Source organism: Coturnix japonica, chromosome 1 (assembly GCF_054131305.1).
Source record: "Coturnix japonica strain WE chromosome 1, WE-NBRP24, whole genome shotgun sequence".
In the NCBI taxonomy this organism is placed as follows: Eukaryota; Metazoa; Chordata; class Aves; order Galliformes; family Phasianidae; genus Coturnix; species Coturnix japonica.
Window position 1 is genome coordinate 177,234,230 of NC_140663.1, and position 21,591 is coordinate 177,255,820.

Sequence of the window (21,591 nt, forward strand, 5' to 3'; positions counted from 1 at the left end):
AACCCCATAGGGACCCCAGCCCCATATCCCTTCCTATAGGGCAGAAACCCCATAGGGACCCCAGCCCCATATCCCATATTATGGGGCAGAAACCCCATAGGGACCCCAAACCCCATATCCATCCTATAGGGCAACAAAACCCCATAGGGACCCCAACCCCATAGGAACCCCATAGGGACCCCAACACCATATCCCTTATTATGGGGCAGAAACCCCATAGGGACCCCAGCCCCATATCCAATCCTATAGGGCAGAAACCCCATAGGGACCCCAACCCCATATCCCATTCTATAGGGCAGAAACCCCCATAGGGACCCCAACCCCATATCCCCTATTATGGGATAGAAAATCCCATAGGGACCCCAACCCCATAGGAACCCCATGGGGACCACAACCCCATATCCCATCCTATAGGGCAGAAACCCCCATAAGGACCCCAGCCCCATATCCCTTATTATGGGGAAGAAACCCCATAGGGACCCCAACCCCATATCCAACCCTATAGGGCAGAAACCCCATAGGGACCCCAACCCCATAGAAACCCCATAGGGACCCCAGTCCCATATCCCTTATTATGGGGCAGAAACCCCATAGGGACCCCAGCCCCATATCCCATCCTATAGGGCAACAAAACCCTCATAGGGACCCCAGCCCCATATCCCCTATTATGGGATAGAAAACCCCATAGGGATCCCAACCCCATAGGGACCCCAACCCCATAGGAACCCCATAGGGACCCCATAGGAACCCCAGCCCCATATCCCTTATTATGGGATAGAAACCCCATAAGGACCCCAGCCCCATATCCAACCCTATAGGGCAGAAACCCCATAGGGACTCCAACCCCATATCCCATTCTATAGGGCAGAAACCCCCATATGGACCCCAGCCCCATATCCCCTATTAAGGGACAGAAAACCCCATAGGGACCCCAACCCCATAGGAACCCCATAGGGACCCCAACACCATATCCCTTATTATTGGGCAGAAACCCCATAGGGACCCCAACCCCATAGGAACCCCATATGGACCCCAGCCCCATATCCCATCCTATAGGGCAACAAGACCCCATAGGGACCCCAAAACCCATATCCCACCCTATAGGGCAAAACCCCATAGAGACCCCAGCCCCATATCCCACCCTATAGGGCAGAAACCCCTTAGGGACCCCAACCCCATATCTCACCCCATAGGGCAGAAACCCCATAGAAACCCCAGCCCCATATCCCACCCTATAGGGCAGAAACCCTATAGGGACCCCAACCCCATAGGAACCCCATAGGGACCCCAGCCCCATATCCCTTATTATGGGACAGAAACCCCATAGGGACCCCAGCCCCATATCCCATCCTATAGGGCAGCAAAACCCCATGGGGACCCCAGCCCCATATCCCTTATTATGGGATAGAAAACCCCATAGGGACCTCAGCCCCATATCCCACCCTATAAGGCAGAATCCCCCATAGGGACCCCAAACCCCATATCCCACCCTATAAGTTATAACCCCCTTAGGGACCCCATTGTTAGTACCCCAAACCCCACATGCAGGCAGCAAAACCCCATAACGATCCCAAACCCAAAGCCTCCATCGGGAACCAGGAAGTGGATTTAGGGCCGCCCATTTGGGGCCGGCCGTTATTTAGGGCCGCCCATATGGGGCCGCCCCTTTAGGGCCGTCTATATGGGGCCGCCTATAGGGGCTGCCTATTTAGGGCCGTCTATATGGGGCCGTCTATAGGGGCTGGCTATTTAGGGCCGTTTATTTAGGGCCGTCTATATGGGGCCGTCTATAGGGGCTGGCTATTTAGGGCCGTTTATTTAGGGCCGTCTATATGGGGCCTCCTATAGGGGCTGCCTATTTAGGGCCGTCTATATGGGGCCGCCTATAGGGGCTGCCTATTTAGGGCCGTCTATATGGGGCCTCCTATAGGGGCTGCCTATTTAGGGCCGTCTATATGGGGCCGTCTATAGGGGCTGCCTATTTAGGGCCGTCTATATGGGGCCGTCTATAGGGGCTGCCTATTTAGGGCCGTCTATATGGGGCCGCCTATAGGGGCCGCCTATTTAGGGCTGCTTATATGGGGCCGCCTATAGGGGCTGCCTATTTAGGGCCGTCTATTTGGGGCCGCCTATAGGGGCTGCTTATTTAGGGCCGTCTATATGGGGCCGTCTATAGGGGCTGCCTATTTAGGGCCGTCTATATGGGGCCGTCTATAGGGGCTGCCTATTTAGGGCCGTCTATATGGGGCCGCCTATAGGGGCTGCCTATTTAGGGCTGTCTATATGGGGCCGCCTATAGGGGCTGCCTATTTAGGGCCGTTTATTTAGGGCCACCTATATGGGGCCATCTATTTAGGGCTGTCTATATGGGGCCACCTATTTAGGCCCTATATGGGACTGCCTATATGGGGCTGCCTATATGGGGCCACCTATTTAGGGTCTATATGGGGCCACCTATATGGGGTCGTCTATATGGGGCTGTCTATATGGGGCCACTTATTTAGGGTCATCAATATGGGGCCACTTATTTAGGGTCATCTATATGGGGCCATCTATTTAGGGCCTATATGGGGCCACCAATATGGGGTTCTCTATATGGGACCACCTATTTAGGGCTGCCTATATGGGGCCACCTATTTAGAGTCTATATGGGGTCATCTATATGGGGCCACCCTATATAGGTCCTATAGGGGTCCATCTATATGGGGCTGCCCTATATGGGTCCTATATGGGGCCACCTATTTAGGGCCTATACGGGGCCATCTATTTAGGGTCTATATGGGGCCACCTATATGGGGAGGCCCTATATGGGGTCCTATAGGGTTTCCATCCCTTACCCAAGCTGATGTAGTGTTGTAGGATCTCCTCCTGCAGGCTCTATTTAGGGCCTATATGGGGCCGCCTATTTGGGGCCGTCTATATGGGGTCCTATAGGGGTCCATCTATATGGGGCTGCCCTATATGGGATCCTATAGTGGACCATCTATATGGGGCGGCCCTATATGGATCCTATATGGTCCCATCCCTTACCCGAGCTGAGGTTGTGCTGTAGGATCTCGACCTGCAGGCTCTATTTAGGGCCTATATGGGGCCACCTATTTAGGGTCCATATGGGCCATCTATTTAGGGTCTATATGGGGCCACCTATTCAGGGCCTATATGGGGCCACCAATATGGGGCCGCCCTATATGGATCCTATAGGGTCCCCATCCCTTACCCATGCTGAGGTTGTGCTGTAGGATCTCCACCTGCAGGCTCTATTTAGGGTCTATATGGGGCCATCTATATGGGGCGGCTCTATTTAGGGTCTATAGGGGTCCATCTATATGGGGCTGCCCTATATGGGATGCTATAGGGTCCCACCCCTTACCGGTGTTGAGGTTGTGCTGTAGGATCTCCACCTGCAGGCTCTATTTAGGGCCTATATGGGGCCACCTATATGGGGTTGTCTATATGGGGCCACCTATATGGGGTTGTCTTGTCTATATGGGGCCACCTATATGGGGCCACCTATTTAGGGCCTATATGGGGCCGCCTATATGGGGTTGTCTATATGGGGCCACCTACATGGGGCCACCTATTTAGGGCCTATATGGGGCCACCTATTTAGGGCCTATATGGGGCCATCTATATGGGGCCATCTATATGGGGCCGCCCTATATGAGTCCTATAGGGGTCCATCTATATGGGGTGGCCCTATATGGGATGCTATAGGGTCCCACCCCTTACCGGTGCTGAGGTTGTGCTGTAGGATCTCCACCTGCAGGCTCTATTTAGGGCCTATATGGGGTCTCCTATATGGGGCCTATATGTGGCCATCTATTTAGGGCCTATATGTGGCCATCTATTTAAGGCCTATATGGGGCCACCTATATGGGGTTTTCTATATGGGGCTGCCTATATGGGGCCACCTATTTAGGGTCTATATGGGGCCACCTATTTAGGGCCTATATGGGGCCATCTATATGGGGCCACCCTATATGGGTCCTATATGGGGCCACCTATTTAGGGCCTATATGGGGCCGCCTATATGGGGTTTTCTATATGGGGCTGCCTATATGGGGCCACCTATTTAGGGTCTATATGGGGCCACCTATTTAGGGCCTATATGGGGCCATCTATATGGGGCCACCCTATATGGGTCCTATATGGGGCCACCTATTTAGGGCCTATATGGGGCCACCTATATGGGGTCTCCTATATGGGGCGGCCCTATATGGGATGCTATAGGGTCCCCACCCCTTACCGGTGTTGAGGTTGTGCTGTAGGATCTCCACCTGCAGGCTCTATTTAGGGCCTATATGGGGCCACCTATATGGGGCCATCTATATGGGGCCATCTATATGGGGCCACCCTATATGGGTCCTATATGGGGCCACCTATATGGGGCCACCCTATATGGGATCCTATAGGGTTTCCATCCCTTACCCAAGCTGATGTAGTGTTGTAGGATCTCCACCTGCAGGCTCTATTTAGGGCCTATATGGGGCCACCTATATGGGGTCACCTATATGGGGTGGCCCTATATGGATCCTATATGTTCCCACCCCTTACCGGTGCTGAGGTTGTGCTGTAGGATCTCCACCTGCAGGCTCTATTTAGGGCCTATATGGGGCCACCTATATGGGGCTGCCCTATATGAGTCCTATATGGGGTCTCCTATATGGGGCTGCCCTATATGGATGCTATATGGTCCCAGCCCTTACCTGTGCTGAGGTTGTGCTGTAGGATCTCCACCTGCAGGCTCTATTTAGGGTCTATATGGGGCCATCTATATGGGGTGGCCCTATATGGACCCTATATGTTCCCACCCCGTACCGGTGCTGAGGTTGTGCTGTAGGATCTCCACCTGCAGACTCTATTTAGGGTCTATATGGGGTCACCTATATGGGGCCACTTATTTAGTGCCTTTATAGGGCCATCTATATGGGGTGGCCCTATATGGATCCTATATGGTCCCACCCCGTACTGGTGCTGAGGTTGTGCTGTAGGATCTCCACCTGCAGGCTCTATTTAGGGTCTATATGGGGCGGCCCTATATGGATCCTATAGGGTTTCCATCCCTTACCGGTGCTGAGGTTGTGCTGTAGGATCTCCACCTGCAGGCTCTATTTAGGGTCTATATGGGGTCTCCTATATGGGGCTGCCCTATATGGATGCTATATGTCCCCACCCCGTACCGGTGTTCAGGTTGTGCTGTAGGATCTCCACCTGCAGGCTCTATTTAGGGTCTATATGGGTCCATCTATATGGGGTGGCCCTATATGGATGCTATATGTTCCCAGCCCGTACCGGTGTTCAGGTTGTGCTGTAGGATCTCCGCCTGCAGGCTCTATTTAGGGTCTATATGGGGCTGCCCTATATGGATCCTATAGGGTTCCCACCCCTTACCGGTGTTCAGGTTGTGCTGTAGGATCTCCGCCTGCAGGCTCTATTTAGGGTCTATAGGGGTCCATCTATATGGGGCTGCCCTATATGGATGCTATATGTTCCCACCCCGTACCGGTGTTGAGGTTGTGCTGTAGGATCTCCGCCTGCAGGCTCTATTTAGGGTCTATATGGGGCCATCTATATGGGGCTGCCCTATATGGGTCCTATAGGAGTTCACCTATATGGGGCGGCCCTATATGGATGCTATATGTTCCCACCCCTTACCTGTGCTGAGGTTGTGCTGTAGGATCTCCACCTGCAGGCTCTATTTAGGGTCTATATGGGGTCTCCCATATGGGGCTGCCCTATATGGATCCTATATGTCCCCACCCCGTACCGGTGTTCAGGTTGTGCTGTAGGATCTCCACCTGCAGGCTCTATTTAGGGTCTATATGGGGCTGCCCTATATGGATCCTATAGGGTTTCCATCCCGTACCGGTGTTCAGGTTGTGCTGTAGGATCTCCGCCTGCAGGCTCTATTTAGGATCTATATGGGGCTGCCCTATATGGATCCTATAGGGTTCCCACCCCTTACCGGTGTTGAGGTTGTGCTGTAGGATCTCCGCCTGCAGGCTCTATTTAGGGTCTATAGGGGTCCATCTATATGGGGTGGCCCTATATGGATGCTATATGTCCCCACCCCGTACCGGTGTTGAGGTTGTGCTGTAGGATCTCCGCCTGCAGGCTCTATTTAGGGTCTATATGGGGCTGCCCTATATGGATCCTATAGGGTTTCCAGCCCTTACCGGTGTTGAGGTTGTGCTGTAGGATCTCCACCTGCAGGCTCTATTTAGGGTCTATATGGGGTGGCCCTATATGGATCCTATAGGGTCCCATCCCTTACCAGTACTGAGGTTGTGCTGTAGGATCTCCACCTGCAGGCTCTATTTAGGATCTATATGGGGCTGCCCTATATGGATCCTATAGGGTTTCCATCCCTTACCGGTGTTCAGGTTGTGCTGTAGGATCTCCACCTGCAGGCTCTATTTAGGATCTATATGGGGCTGCCCTATATGGATCCTATAGGGTTTCCATCCCTTACCGGTGTTCAGGTTGTGCTGTAGGATCTCCACCTGCAGGCTCTGCCCGCTGCGCTGCGCCAGCATCAATGGGGTGGGACATTGGGGGTCCCCTGTGGGGCAGGACACGTCGGCCCCACAGAACAACAGGGACTGAGTCTCTGCCACGTCACTGGTGGTCACGGCCATACACAGCGCCTGGGGGACAGGGGGGTTATGGGGTCATAGGTTATGGGGGCAGAGGGTTATGGGGTCAGAGGGTTATGGGGTCAGATGGTTATGGGGTCAGATGGTTATGGGGTTGGGGGGGTTATGGGGTCAGGTGGTTATGGGGTCAGAGGGTTATGGGGTCAGAGGGTTATGGGGTCAGAGGGTTATGGGGTCTGAGGGTTATGGGGTCAGAGGGTTATGGGGTCAGATGGTTATGGGGTCATAGGTTATGGGGTCAGAGGGTTATGGGGTCTGAGGGTTATGGGGTCAGATGGTTATGGGGTCAGAGGGTTATGGGGTCTGAGGGTTATGGGGTCAGGTGGTTATAGGGTCAGATGGTTATGGGGTCAGAGGGTTATGGGGTCAGATGGTTATGGGGTCTGAGGGTTATGGGGTCAGATGGTTATGGGGTCAGATGGTTATGGGGTCTGAGGGTTATGGGGTCAGAGGGTTATGGGGTCAGGTGGTTATGGGGTCAGATGGTTATGGGGTCAGAGGGTTATGGGGTCAGATGGTTATGGGGTCTGAGGGTTATGGGGTCAGATGGTTATGGGGTCTGAGGGTTATGGGGTCTGAGGGTTATGGTCGGTTTGTTATGGGGTCAGGTGGTTATGGGGTCAGGTGGTTATAGGGTCAGATGGTTATGGGGTCAGAGGGTTATGGGGTCAGATGGTTATGGGGTCTGAGGGTTATGGGGTCAGATGGTTATGGGGTCAGATGGTTATGGGGTCTGAGGGTTATGGGGTCAGAGGGTTATGGGGTCAGGTGGTTATGGGGTCAGATGGTTATGGGGTCAGAGGGTTATGGGGTCAGAGGGTTATGGGGTCAGGTGGTTATGGGGTCAGATGGTTATGGGGTCAGAGGGTTATGGGGTCAGAGGGTTATGGGGTCAGATGGTTATGGGGTCAGAGGGTTATGGGGTCTGAGGGTTATGGGGTCAGGTGGTTATGGGGTCAGGTGGTTATAGGGTCAGATGGTTATGGGGTCAGAGGGTTATGGGGTCAGATGGTTATGGGGTCTGAGGGTTATGGGGTCAGATGGTTATGGGGTCAGATGGTTATGGGGTCTGAGGGTTATGGGGTCAGAGGGTTATGGGGTCAGGTGGTTATGGGGTCAGATGGTTATGGGGTCAGAGGGTTATGGGGTCAGAGGGTTATGGGGTCAGGTGGTTATGGGGTCAGATGGTTATGGGGTCAGAGGGTTATGGGGTCAGAGGGTTATGGGGTCAGATGGTTATGGGGTCAGAGGGTTATGGGGTCTGAGGGTTATGGGGTCAGGTGGTTATGGGGTCAGATGGTTATGGGGTCTGAGGGTTATGGGGTCTGAGGGTTATGGTCGGTTTGTTATGGGGTCAGGTGGTTATGGGGTCAGGTGGTTATAGGGTCAGATGGTTATGGGGTCAGAGGGTTATGGGGTCAGATGGTTATGGGGTCTGAGGGTTATGGGGTCAGATGGTTATGGGGTCAGATGGTTATGGGGTCTGAGGGTTATGGGGTCAGAGGGTTATGGGGTCAGGTGGTTATGGGGTCAGATGGTTATGGGGTCAGAGGGTTATGGGGTCAGAGGGTTATGGGGTCAGATGGTTATGGGGTCAGAGGGTTATGGGGTCAGAGGGTTATGGGGTCAGATGGTTATGGGGTCAGAGGGTTATGGGGTCTGAGGGTTATGGGGTCAGGTGGTTATGGGGTCAGATGGTTATGGGGTCTGAGGGTTATGGTCGGTTTGTTATGGGGTCAGGTGGTTATGGGGTCAGGTGGTTATGGGGTCAGGTGGTTGTGGGGTCAGGTGGTTGTGGGGTCAGGTGGTTATGGGGTCAGAGGGTTATGGGGTCAGGTGGTTATGGGGTCAGGTGGTTGTGGGGTCAGGTGGTTATGGGGTCAGATGGTTATGGGGTCAGGTGGTTATGGGGTCAGAGGGTTATGGGTTCGGCTGGTTATGGGGTCGGTTTGTTATGGGGTCGGGGGGAGGTTATGGGGTGGAGCGGACTGAACGGGGCTGGAATGCAGGAGGAGGAGGGGCACTATGGGGTGGGTGACGTGGGGCGGGTGACGTTGTGGGGTGGGTGACGTTGTGGGGTGGGTGACGTTGTGGGGTGGGTGACGTTGTGGGGTGGGTGACGTTGTGGGGTGGGTCATGTTATGGGGTGGGTGACGTTGTGGGGTGGGTGACGTTGTGGGGTGGGTGATGTTGTGGGGTGGGTCATGTTATGGGGTGGGTCATGTTGTGGGGTGGGTGACGTTGTGGGGTGGGTGACGTTGTGGGGTGGGTGACGTTGTGGGGCGGGACTGCAGCCAACCCCACAGAGCTGCATTCCTATGGGGGGTAGGAGGGGGGGGGAGCACTATGGGAGCCTGTTAATAGGGGATGGGGGGGGCAGCCCTATAGGAACCTATTAATGGGGGGCAGCCCATAGTATCCCATAGGATGCCATAGTATCCCATTGTATCCCATTGTGTCCCATAGTATCCCATTGTATCCCATTGTATCCCATAGCATCCCATAGCATCCCATTGTATCCCATTGTATCCCATAGTATCCCATAGTATCCCATAATATCCCATTGTATCCCATAGTATCCCATTGTATCCCATAGTATCCCATAGTATCCCATAGTATCCCATAGCATCCCATATTATCCCATTGTATCCCATAGTATCCCATTGGATCCCATAGTATCCCATAGTATCCCATGGTATCCTATTGTATCCCATAGTATCCCATAGTATCCCATAGTATCCCATTGTATCCCATAGTATCCCATAGTATCCCATTGTATCCCATAGTATCCCATAGTATCCCATAGCATCCCATAGTATCCCATAGTATCCCATTGTATCCCATTGTATCCCATAGTATCCCATAGTATCCCATAGTATCCCATTGTATTCCATTGTATCCCATAGTATCCCATTGGATCCCACTGTATCCCATTACACCCCATTAAACCCCATTATATCTCACCCTATTGATCTCCGTTTGATCCCCATACAGGTTGTGGTACCGCCGGTACCTGCCCTGTTGGTACTTGTATCCCATTGGATCCCATTACATCCCTTTACACCCCATTACACCCCATTGTATCCCATTATACCCCATGGTGTCTCACCCTATTGATCTCCATCTGGTCCCCATACAGGTTGTGGTACCTGCGGTACCTGCCCTGCCGGTACTTGTATCCCATAGTACCCCATTGTGTCCCATAGTATCCCATTATACCCCATAGTCTCTCACCCTATTGAGCTCCGTTCTGTCCCCATACATGGGGTGGTACCGCCGTTACCTGCCCTGCCAGTACTTGTATCCCATTATACCCCATTGTATCCCATTGTATCCCATAGTATCCCATTACACCCCATTACACCCCATGGTATCTCACCCTATTGATCTCCATCTGGTCCCCATACAGGTTGTGGTACTTGCGGTACCTGCCCTGTCGGTACTTGTATCCCATAGTATCCCATAGTATCCCATTGTATCCCATTGTATCCCATTGTATCCCATAGTATCCCATAGTACCCCATAGTATCCCATAGTATCCCATAGTATCCCATTGTATCCCATTGTATCCCATTGTATCCCATAGTATCCCATAGTATCCCATAGTATCCCATAGTACCCCATAGTATCCCATAGTATCCCATAGTATCCCATTGTATCCCATAGTACCCCATTATACCCCATAGTATCCCATAGTACCCCATGGTCTCTCACCCTATTGAGCTCTGTAGTGTCCCCATACAGGTTGTGGTACCGTCGGTACCTGCCCTCCCGGTACTTGTATCCCATAGTATCCCATTATACCCCATAGTACCCCATAGTGTCTCACCCTATTGAGCTCCATCTGGTCCCCATACATGGGGTGGTACCGGGTGTACCTGCCCTGTCAGTACTTGTATCCCATAGTATCCCATAATATCCCATAGTATCCCATAGTATCCCATAATATCCCATTGTATCCCATAGTATCCCATAGTATCCCATTGTATCCCATAATATCCCATTGTATCCCATTGTATCCCATAGTATCCCATTGTATCCCATTGTATCCCATTGTATCCCATTGTATCCCATAGTATCCCATAGTATCCCATTGTATCCCATAATATCCCATTGTATCCCATAGTATCCCATAGTATTCCATTGTATCCCATAGTATCCCATTGTATCCCATTGTATCCCATTGTATCCCATAGTATCCCATTGGATCCCATAGTATCCCATTGTGTCCCATTATATCCCATAGTATCCCATTGTATCCCATAGTATCCCATTGTGTCCCATTATATCCCATAGTATCCCATAGTATCCCATAGGATCCCATAGTATCCCATTGTGTCCCATTATATCCCATAGTATCCCATAGTATGCCATAGTATCCCATAGCCTCCCATTGTATCCCATAGGCTCCCATTATACACCATAGGATCCCATAGTATCCCATTGTATCCCATAGGATCCCATAGGATCCCATAGTATCCCATAGTATCCCATTACATCCCATAGTATTCCATAGTATCCCATAGTATCCCATAGTACCCCATAGTATCTCACCCTATTGAGCTCAGTGCTGTCCCCATACAGGTTGTGGTACTTGCGGTACCTGCCGTGCTGGTACTTGTATCCCATTGTATCCCATAGTATCCCATAGTATCCCATTGTATCCCATAGTATCCCATTGTATCCCATAGTATCCCATTATACCCCATTGTATCCCATAGTATCCCATTGTATCCCATAGTATCCCATTGTATCCCATAGTATCCCATTATACCCCATTGTACCCCATAGTACCCCATGGTCTCTCACCCTATTGATCTCCATCTGATCCCCATACAGGTTGTGGTACCGCCGGTACCTGCCCTGCTGGTACTTGTATCCCATTGTATCCCATAGGATCCCATTGTATCCCATAGTATCCCATTACACCCCATTGTATCCCATTATACCCCATGGTATCTCACCCTATTGATCTCCATCTGATCCCCATACAGGTTGTGGTACCGTCGGTACCTGCCGTGTCGGTACTTGTATCCCATAGTATCCCATTGTATCCCATTACACCCCATGGTATCTCACCCTATTGAGCTCAGTGCTGTCCCCATACATGGGGTGGTACCACCGGTACCTGCCCTGCCGGTACTTGTATCCCATTGGATCCCATTGTATCCCATTGTATCCCATTGTATCCCATTATACCCCATAGTATCCCATAGTATCCCATAGCATCCCATAGTATCCCATAGCATCCCATAGTATCCCATAGTATCCCATTGTATCCCATAGTATCCCATAGTATCCCATTGGATCCCATTGTATCCCATAGTATCCCATTGGATCCCATTGCATCCCATAGTATCCCATAATATCCCATAGTATCCCATTGGATCCCATTGGATCCCATAGTATCCCATTGTATCCCATAGTGTCCCATTGTATCCCATAGTATCCCATTGTATCCCATAGTATCCCATTGTATCCCATAGATCCCATTGTATCCCATAGTATCCCATTGTATTCCATTGTATCCCATTGTATCCCATAGTATCCCATTATATCCCATTACATCCCATTGTATCCCATTGTGTCCCATAGTATCCCATTACACCCCATAGTACCCCATAGTGTCTCACCCTATTGATCTCCATCTGATCCCCATACATTGGGTGGTACTGTCGGTACCTGCCCTGCCGGTACTTGTATCCCATTGTGTCCCATTGTGTCCCATTGGATCCCATAGTATCCCATAGTATCCCATAGTATCCCATTGTGTCCCATTGTGTCCCATTACATCCCATAGTATCCCATAGTATCTCACCCTATTGAGCTCCGTTTGATCCCCATACAGGTTGTGGTACCTGCGGTACCTCCCCTGCCGGTACTTGTATCCCATTGTGTCCCATAGTATCCCATTGTATCCCATAGTATCCCATTGTATCCCATTGTATCCCATAGTATCCCATTGTATCCCATTGGATCCCATTGGATCCCATTGTATCCCATAGTATCCCATAGTATTCCGTTGTATCCCATAGTATCCCATTGTATCCCATAGGATCCCATAGCATCCCATAGTATCCCATTGTTTCCCATAGGATTCCATTACATCCCATTGTATCCCATAGCATCCCATAGTATCCCATAGTATCCCATAGTATCCCATAGTATCCCATTGTATCCCATAGTATCCCATAGTATCCCATTGTATCCCATTGTGTCCCATTGTGTCCCATTGTATCCCATTGTATCCCATAGTATCCCATTGTATCCCATTACATCCCATTGTATCCCATTGGATCCCATTACACCCCATTACACCCCATGGTATCTCACCCTATTGAGCTCTGTAGTGTCCCCATACAGGTTGTGGTACCGCCGGTACCTGCCCTGCCGGTACTTGTATCCCATTGGATCCCATTGTGTCCCATTGTATCCCATTGTATCCCATTATACCCCATATTGTCTCACCCTATTGATCTCCATCTGATCCCCATACAGGTTGTGGTACTTGCGGTACCTGCCCTGCTGGTACTTGTATCCCATAGTGTCCCATTGTATCCCATAGTATCCCATAGTATCCCATTGTATCCCATAGTATCCCATTGTATCCCATAGTATCCCATAGTATCCCATTGTATCCCATTGTATCCCATAGTATCCCATAGGATCCCATAGGATCCCATAGGCTCCCATTACACACCATAGGATCCCATTATATCCCATTGGATTCCATTGTATCCCATTGTATCCCATAGTATCCCATTGTATCCCATTATATCCCATAGTATCCCATTGTATCCCATATTATCCCATAGTATCCCACAGTATCCCATTGTATCCCATTGTATCCCATAGTATCCCATTGTGTCCCATTGTATCCCATAGTATCCCATTGTACCCCATTGTATCCCATAGTATCCCATTGTATCCCATTGTATCCCATAGTATCCCATTGTATCCCATTGTATCCCATAGTATCCCATTGTATCCCATAGTATCCCATTGTATCCCATTGGATCCCATTGGATCCCATTGTATCCCATTACACCCCATAGTATCCCATAGTACCCCATGGTATCTCACCCTATTGATCTCCGTTTGATCCCCATACATTGGGTGGTACCGTCGGTACCTCCCCTCGCGGTACTTGTATCCTATTGTGTCCCATTGTATCCCATTACACCCCATAGTACCCCATGGTATCTCACCCTATTGATCTCCATCTGATCCCCATACATTGGGTGGTACTTGCGGTACCTGCCCTGCCGGTACTTGTATCCCATAGTATCCCATAGTATCCCATAGTATCCCATAGTATCCCATAGTATCCCATTGTATCCCATAGTATCCCATTGTATCCCATTGTATCCCATTATATCCCATAGTATCCCATAGTATCCCATAGTATCCCATAGTATCCCATAGTATCCCATAGTATCCCATTATACCCCATAGTATCCCATAGTATCCCATAGTATCCCATTGTATCCCATAGTATCCCATTGGATCCCATTGTATCCCATAGTATCCCATTGGATCCCATTGGATCCCATAGCATCCCATTGTATCCCATAGGCTCCCATTATACACCATAGGATCCCATAGTATCCCATTGTATCCCATAGGATCCCATAGGATCCCATAGTATCCCATTGTATCCCATTACACCCCATAGTACCCCATTGTATCTCATTACACCCCATTGTATCCCATTACATCCCATATTGTCTCACCCTATTGAGCTCCATTTGGTCCCCATACAGGTTGTGGTACCGGCGGTACCTGCCGTGCCGGTACTTGTGTGTGATGTGGCGCCCCCTGTCGGCGCTGTGGCTCATTGCACTGATGGACTCAGTGGGCGGCACCTGGGCGGCCCAGAATCGGTTGGACACGGAGTTGGGTAAAACACACAGTAACTGCGGGGATGAATGGGGGGGATTAATGGGGGTAGTTAATGGGGGGTAATTAATGGGGGGTAATTAATGGGGGGTAATTAATGGGGGGTAATTAATGGGGGGTAATTAATGGGGGGGTTAATGGGGGGTTAATTAATGGGGGGTTAATTAATGGGGGGGTTAATGGGGGGTTAATTAAAGGGGGGTTAATTAATGGGGGGGTTAATGGGGGGTTAATTAATGGGGGGTTAATTAATGGGGGGGTTAATGGGGGGTTAATTAATGAGGGGATTAATTAATGAGGGGATTAATTAATGGGGGGATTAATTAATGGGGGGTAATTAATGGGGGGTTAATTAAAGGGGGGTTAATTAATGGGGGGGTTAATGGGGGGTTAATTAATGGGGGGGTTAATGGGGGTTAATTAATGGGGGGTTAATTAATGGGGGGGTTAATGGGGGGTTAATTAATGGGGGGTTAATTAATGGGGGGGTTAATGGGGGGTTAATTAATGGGGGGTTAATTAATGGGGGGGTTAATGGGGGATTAATGAGGGGATTAATTAATGAGGGGGTAATTGATAAGGGGTAATTAATGAGGGGGTTATTAATGGGGGGAATTCATTAATGAGGGGGATTAATTAATGGGGGGATTAATTAATGAGGGGAATTAATGAGGGGGATTCATTAATGGGGGGAATTAATTAATGAGGGGGAATTATTAATGAGGGGGTAATTAATTAATGAGGGGTAATTAATGAGGGGTAATTAGTTAATTGGGGGGAATTAATTAATGAGGGGTAATTAATGAGGGGTAATTAATGAGGGGTAATTAATTAACGAGGGGTAATTAATTAATGAGGGGTAGTTAATTAATGAGGAGTAATTAATGAGGGGTACTTAATGAATGGGGGGAATTAATTAATGAGGGGGAATTAATGAGGGGTAATTAATGAGGGGGTAATTAATTAATGAAGGGGAATTAATGAGGGAGGAATTAATGAGGGGGAATTAATTAATGAGGGGGAATTAATGAGGGGGAATTAATGAGGGGGTAATTAATAAATAAGGGTGTAATTAATGAGGGGGAACTAATGAGGGGTAATTAATTAATGAGGGGTAATTAATGAGGGGTAATTAATGAGGGGTAATTAATGAGGGGTAATTAATGAGGGAGAAATTAACGAGGGGGAATTAATTAATGAGGGGGAATTAATGAGGGGGAATTAATTAATGAGGGGTAATTAATGAGGGGTAATTAGTTAATTGGGGGGAATCAATTAATGAAGGTGAATTAATTAATGAGGGGTAATTAATGAGGGGTAATTAATTAATAAGGGGTAATTAATGGGGGGAATTAATTAATGAGGGGGAATTATTAATGAAGGTGAATTAATTAATGAGGGGTAATTAATGAGGGGTAATTAATTAATAAGGGGTAATTAATGGGGGGAATTAATTAATGAGGGGGAATTATTAATGAGGGGAATTAATTAATGAGGGGGAATTGATTTATGAGGGGTAATTAATTAATGAGGGGTAATTAATGAGGGGTAATTAGTTAATTGGGGGGAATTAATTAATGAGGGGGAATTAATGTGGGGGAATTAATGAAGGGTAATTAATGAGGGGGAATTAATGAGGGGATTATTAATGAGGGGGAATCCATTAATGAGGGGTAATTAATTAATGAGGGTAATTAATTAATGAGGAGTAATTAATGAGGGGAAATAATTAATGAGGAGTAGTTAATTAATGAGGGGAAATAATTAATGAGGAGTAGTTAATTAATGAGGGGAATTAATTAATGAGGAGTAGTTAATTAATGAGGGGGGTTAATTAATGGGGGGGAATTAATGAGGGGGGAATTAATGAGGAGGGAATTAATGAAGGGTAATTAATGAGGGGGGAATTAATTAATGAGAGAGGAATTAATGAGGGGTCATTAATTAATGAGGGGGAATTAATGAGGGGTAATTAATTAATGGGGGGTAATTAATTAATGAGGGGGTAATTAATAAGGGGTGATTAATAAAGGGGTAATTAATAAGGGGGTGTTTAATAAGGATGGTAATTAATAAGGGGGTAATTAATGAGGGATGATTAATAAAGGGGTAATTAATAAGGGGGTGATTAATAAGGGGGTAATTAATAAGGGGGTAATTGATAAGGGGTAACTAATAAGGGGGTAATTAATAAGGGGGTAATTAATAAGGGGGTAATAATGGGGGGTAATAAGGGGAGGGATCATTATATGGGGTTAATGGGGGCAGTCATTACATGGGGTCATGGCTGTGGGGTCATTCTATGGGTCCAGCCATTCTATGGGGCATTCTATGGGACCATTCTATGGGGCAATTCTATGGGACCATTCTATGGGGCAATTCTATGGGGCCAGACATTCTTTCTATGGGGCCATTCTAATGGTCAATCTATGGGTCAGTCTATGGGTCAATCTATGGGGCCATCTATGGGTCAATCTATGGGTCCATCTATGGGTCAGTCTATGAGTCAATCTATGGGTCAATCTATGGGTCCATCTATGGGGTCCATCTATGGGTCAATCTATGGGTCCATCTATGGGTCCATCTATGGGTCAATCTATGGGTCAATCTATGGGTCCATCTATGGGTCCATCTATGGGTCAGTCTATGGGTCCATCTATGGGTCAATCTATGGGTCAATCTATGGGTCCATCTATGGGGCCATCTATGGGTCAATCTATGGGTCAATCTATGGGTCAATCTATGGGGCCATCTATGGGTCAATCTATGGGTCCATCTATGGGTCAATCTATGGGTCCATCTATGGGTCCATCTATGGGTCAATCTATGGGTCAATCTATGGGTCCATCTATGGGTCCATCTATGGGGCCATCTATGGGTCAATCTATGGGTCCATCTATGGGTCAATCTATGGGTCAGTCTATGGGTCCATCTATGGGTCAATCTATGGGTCAATCTATGGGTCAATCTATGGGGCCATCTATGGGTCAATCTATGGGTCCATCTATGGGTCAATCTATGGGTCCATCTATGGGTCCATCTATGGGTCAATCTATGGGTCCATCTATGGGGTCCATCTATGGGTCCATCTATGGGTCAGTCTATGGGTCCATCTATGGGTCAATCTATGGGTCAATCTATGGGTCCATCTATGGGTCCATCTATGGGTCAATCTATGGGTCCATCTATGGGTCCATCTATGGGTCCATCTATGGATCCATCTATGGGTCTCAATGGGTCCATCTATGGGTCCATCTATGGGTCAATCTATGGGTCCATCTATGGGTCCATCTATGGGTCCATCTATGGGTCTCAATGGGTCCATCTATGGGTCCATCTATGGGGTCAGTCTATGGGTCCATCTATGGGTCAATCTATGGGTCCATCTATGGGTCAATCTATGGGTCAATCTATGGGTCCATCTATGGGTCCATCTGTGGGTCCATCTATGGGTCAATCTATGGGTCAATCTATGGGGCTATCTATGGGTCCATCTATGGGTCCATCTATGGGTCAGTCTATGGGTCCATCTATGGGTCAATCTATGGGTCAATCTATGGGTCAGTCTATGGGTCCATCTATGGGTCCATCTATGGGTCAGTCTATGGGTCAATCTATGGGTCCATCTATGGGTCCATCTATGGGTCCATCTATGGGTCCATCTATGGGTCAATCTATGGGTCAATCTATGGGTCCATCTATGGGTCCATCTATGGGTCAATCTATGGGGCTATCTATGGGTCCATCTATGGGTCCATCTATGGGTCCATCTATGGGTCCATCTATGGGTCAATCTATGGGTCAATCTATGGGTCTCAATGGGTCCATCTATTGGTCCATCTATGGGTCAATCTATGGGTCCATCTATGTGGCCGTCTATGGGTCCATCTATGGGTCAATCTATGGGTCCATCTATGGGTCAATCTATGGGTCAATCTATGGGTCCATCTATGGGTCAATCTATGGGTCCATCTATGGGCCAATCTATGGGTCAATCTATGGGTCTCAATGAGTCAATCTATGGGTCCATCTATGGGTCCATCTATGGGTCAATCTATGGGTCCATCTATGGGTGTCAATGGGTCCATCTATGGGTCAATCTATGGGGCAGCCCCATTCTGACCTGCAGCATCTCTTCAGTCCACACCTTCCTGTCCATCCTCAGGCTCCGCACTTTGCTGACGTTGGGGCCCAGCGCCCTGTGCTCCCCTATGGGGCAGGAACCGACCCCATTAAATCCAGCCCTATAGACACCCCATAGCGACCACATAACAACCCCATAACAACCCCATAGCCACCCCATAACAACTCCATAAAGAGCCCATAACCACCCCATAACAACCCTATAGCCACCCCATAACAACTCCATAAAGAGCCCATAACCACCCCATAACAACCCTATAGCCACCCCATAGCCACCCCATAACAACCCCATAGCCACCCCATAACAACCCCATAGCCACCCCATAACAACCCCATAGCCACCCCATAACAACCCCATAGCCACCCCATAACAACCCCATAAAGAGCCCATAACCACCCCATAACAACCCTATAGCCACCCCATAACAACCCCATAAAGAGCCCATAACCACCCCATAACAACCCTATAGCCACCCCATAACAACCCCATAAAGAGCCCATAACCACCCCATAACAACCCTATAGCCACCCCATAACAACTCCATAAAGAGCCCATAACCACCCCATAGCTACCCCATAACCATCCCATAGTGACCCCATAACTACCCCATAGCCACCCCATAACAACCCTATAGCCACACCATAGCGACCACATAACAACCCCATAACCACCCCATAACAACCCCATAGCCACCCCACAGCAACCTCATAACCACCCCATAGCTACCCCATAACCACCCCATAGTGACTCCATAGCCACCCCATAACAACCCCCTAGCTACCTCATAACAACCCCATAACCACCCCATAACAATCCCATAGCTACCCCATAACAACCCCATAGCTACCCCATAACAACCCCATAACCACCCCATAACTACCCCATAGCCACCCCATAACAACCCCCTAGCTACCTCATAACAACCCCATAACAACCCCATAACTACCCCATAGTAACCCCATAACCACGCCATAACAACCCCATAGTGACCCCATAACCACGCCATAACAACACCATAGTGACCCCATAGCCACCCCATAACGAGCCCATAGCCACCCCATAACCACCCCATAGCGTCCCCATAAGGACCCCATAGTGACCCCATAACCACTCCATAACCACCCCTTTGCGACCCCATAAAGACCCCATAAGCTCCCAGCTGCACACCCCAAATGGCAGCATCAGGTGGGGCAGTGCCCCATAGCCACCCCATAACAACCCCATAAGGACCCCATAGCCACCCCATAACAACCCCATAGTGACCCCATAGCCACCCCATAACAACCCCATAGTGACCCCATAGCCACCCCATAACAACCCCATAAGCTCCCAGCTGCACACCCCAAATGGCAGCATCATGTAGGGCAGTGCCCCATAGCCACCCCATAACAACCCCATAAGGACCCCATAGCCACCCCATAAGTACCCCATAACCAGCCCATAGCCACCCCATAACCAGACCATAATGACCCCATAGCAATCCCACAAGGACCACATAACAACCCCATAAAGACCCCATAACCACCCCATAACGACCCCATATTGACCCCATAACAACCCTATAACCCCCTGTAACTACCCCATACAACTCCATAACCCCCTATACCCACCCCATAACCACTGTATATCCCCCCATAACCACCCTATAACTCCCCATATCCACCCCATAGCCCCCCATTACCCCCCACAACCACCCATAACCAGCCCATAATGACCCCATAACCACCCCATAAGCTTCAAACTGCCCGATATGGGGCAGATACGGGTCGCTATGGGGCAGCTATGGGTCCATATAGGGCTGCTATGGGGCAGCTATGGGTCCATATGGGGCAGCTATGGGTCACTATGGGTCCATATAGGGCAGCTATGTGTCGCTATGGGGCTGTACCAGCACAGCACTCACAGATGACCACACAGAGGTTAATGGAGGCTGGTATAGGGTCACTATGGGGCAGATATGGGGCAGCTATGGGTCACTATGGGTCCATATAGGGCTGCTATGGGTCGCCATGGGTCCATACCAGCACAGCGCTCACAGATGACCACACAGAGGTTAATGGAGGCCGATATAGGGTTGATATGGAGCAGATATGGGTCCATATGGGTCGCTATGGGGCAGCTATGGGTCCATATGGGTTGCTATGGGTCACTATGTGTCCATACCAGCACACTGATCAAAGATGACCACACAGAGGTTAATGGAGGCTGATATAGGGCCAATATGGGGCAGCTATGGGGCAGATATAGGGCTGATATGGGGCAGATATGGGACAGCTATGGGGCAGATACAGGGCAGCTATGGGGCCAACATAGGGCCGATATGGGGCAGATATAGGGCAGATATGGGTTGCTATGGGGCCAATATGGGGCAGCTATGGGGTCCATAGAGGGCAGCTATGGGTCCATATGGGTCACTATGGGTCCGTACCAGCACATCTATCACAGATGACCACACAGAGGTTAATGGAGGCCGATATGGGGCAGCTATGGGGCCAATATGGGGCAGATATAGGGCCGATATGGGGCAGATATAGGGCCGATATGGGACAGATATGGGGCAGCTATGGGACAGCTATGGGGTCCATATAGGGCTGCTATGGGTCCATATAGGGTCGCTATGGGGACGTACCAGCGCACCGCTCACAGATGACCACACAGACGTTAATGGAGGCCGATAAATGGCCGATATAGGGTCGCTATGGGGCAGCTATGGGTCTCTATGGGTCACTATAGGGTCGCTATGTGTCCGTACCAGCACACAGCTCACAGATGACCACACAGAGGTTGATGGAGGCCGATATGGGGCAGCTATGGGGCCCGTATAGGGCCGATATGGGGCAGCTATGGGGCCCGTATAGGGCCGATATGGGGCAGCTATGGGGCAGATACAGG

At 49.4% G+C, this 21,591-nt stretch overlaps 1 protein-coding gene across 1 annotated transcript in view; it reads right to left on the bottom strand.

The window, feature by feature from the left end:
• The window catches only part of LOC107307205 (arf-GAP with Rho-GAP domain, ANK repeat and PH domain-containing protein 1-like), a 103,691-nt gene that overhangs the window by 34,000 nt on the left and 48,100 nt on the right, over positions 1-21,591 (bottom strand). The window contains exons 13-15 of the mRNA XM_085541624.1: positions 18,679-18,764; positions 14,390-14,572; positions 6,473-6,647 (exon numbers count right to left, since the gene is read on the bottom strand). Of these exons, the coding sequence (XP_085397750.1) occupies positions 6,473-6,647; positions 14,390-14,572; positions 18,679-18,764 (444 nt within the window). The remainder of the gene's footprint in view (positions 1-6,472; positions 6,648-14,389; positions 14,573-18,678; positions 18,765-21,591) is intronic.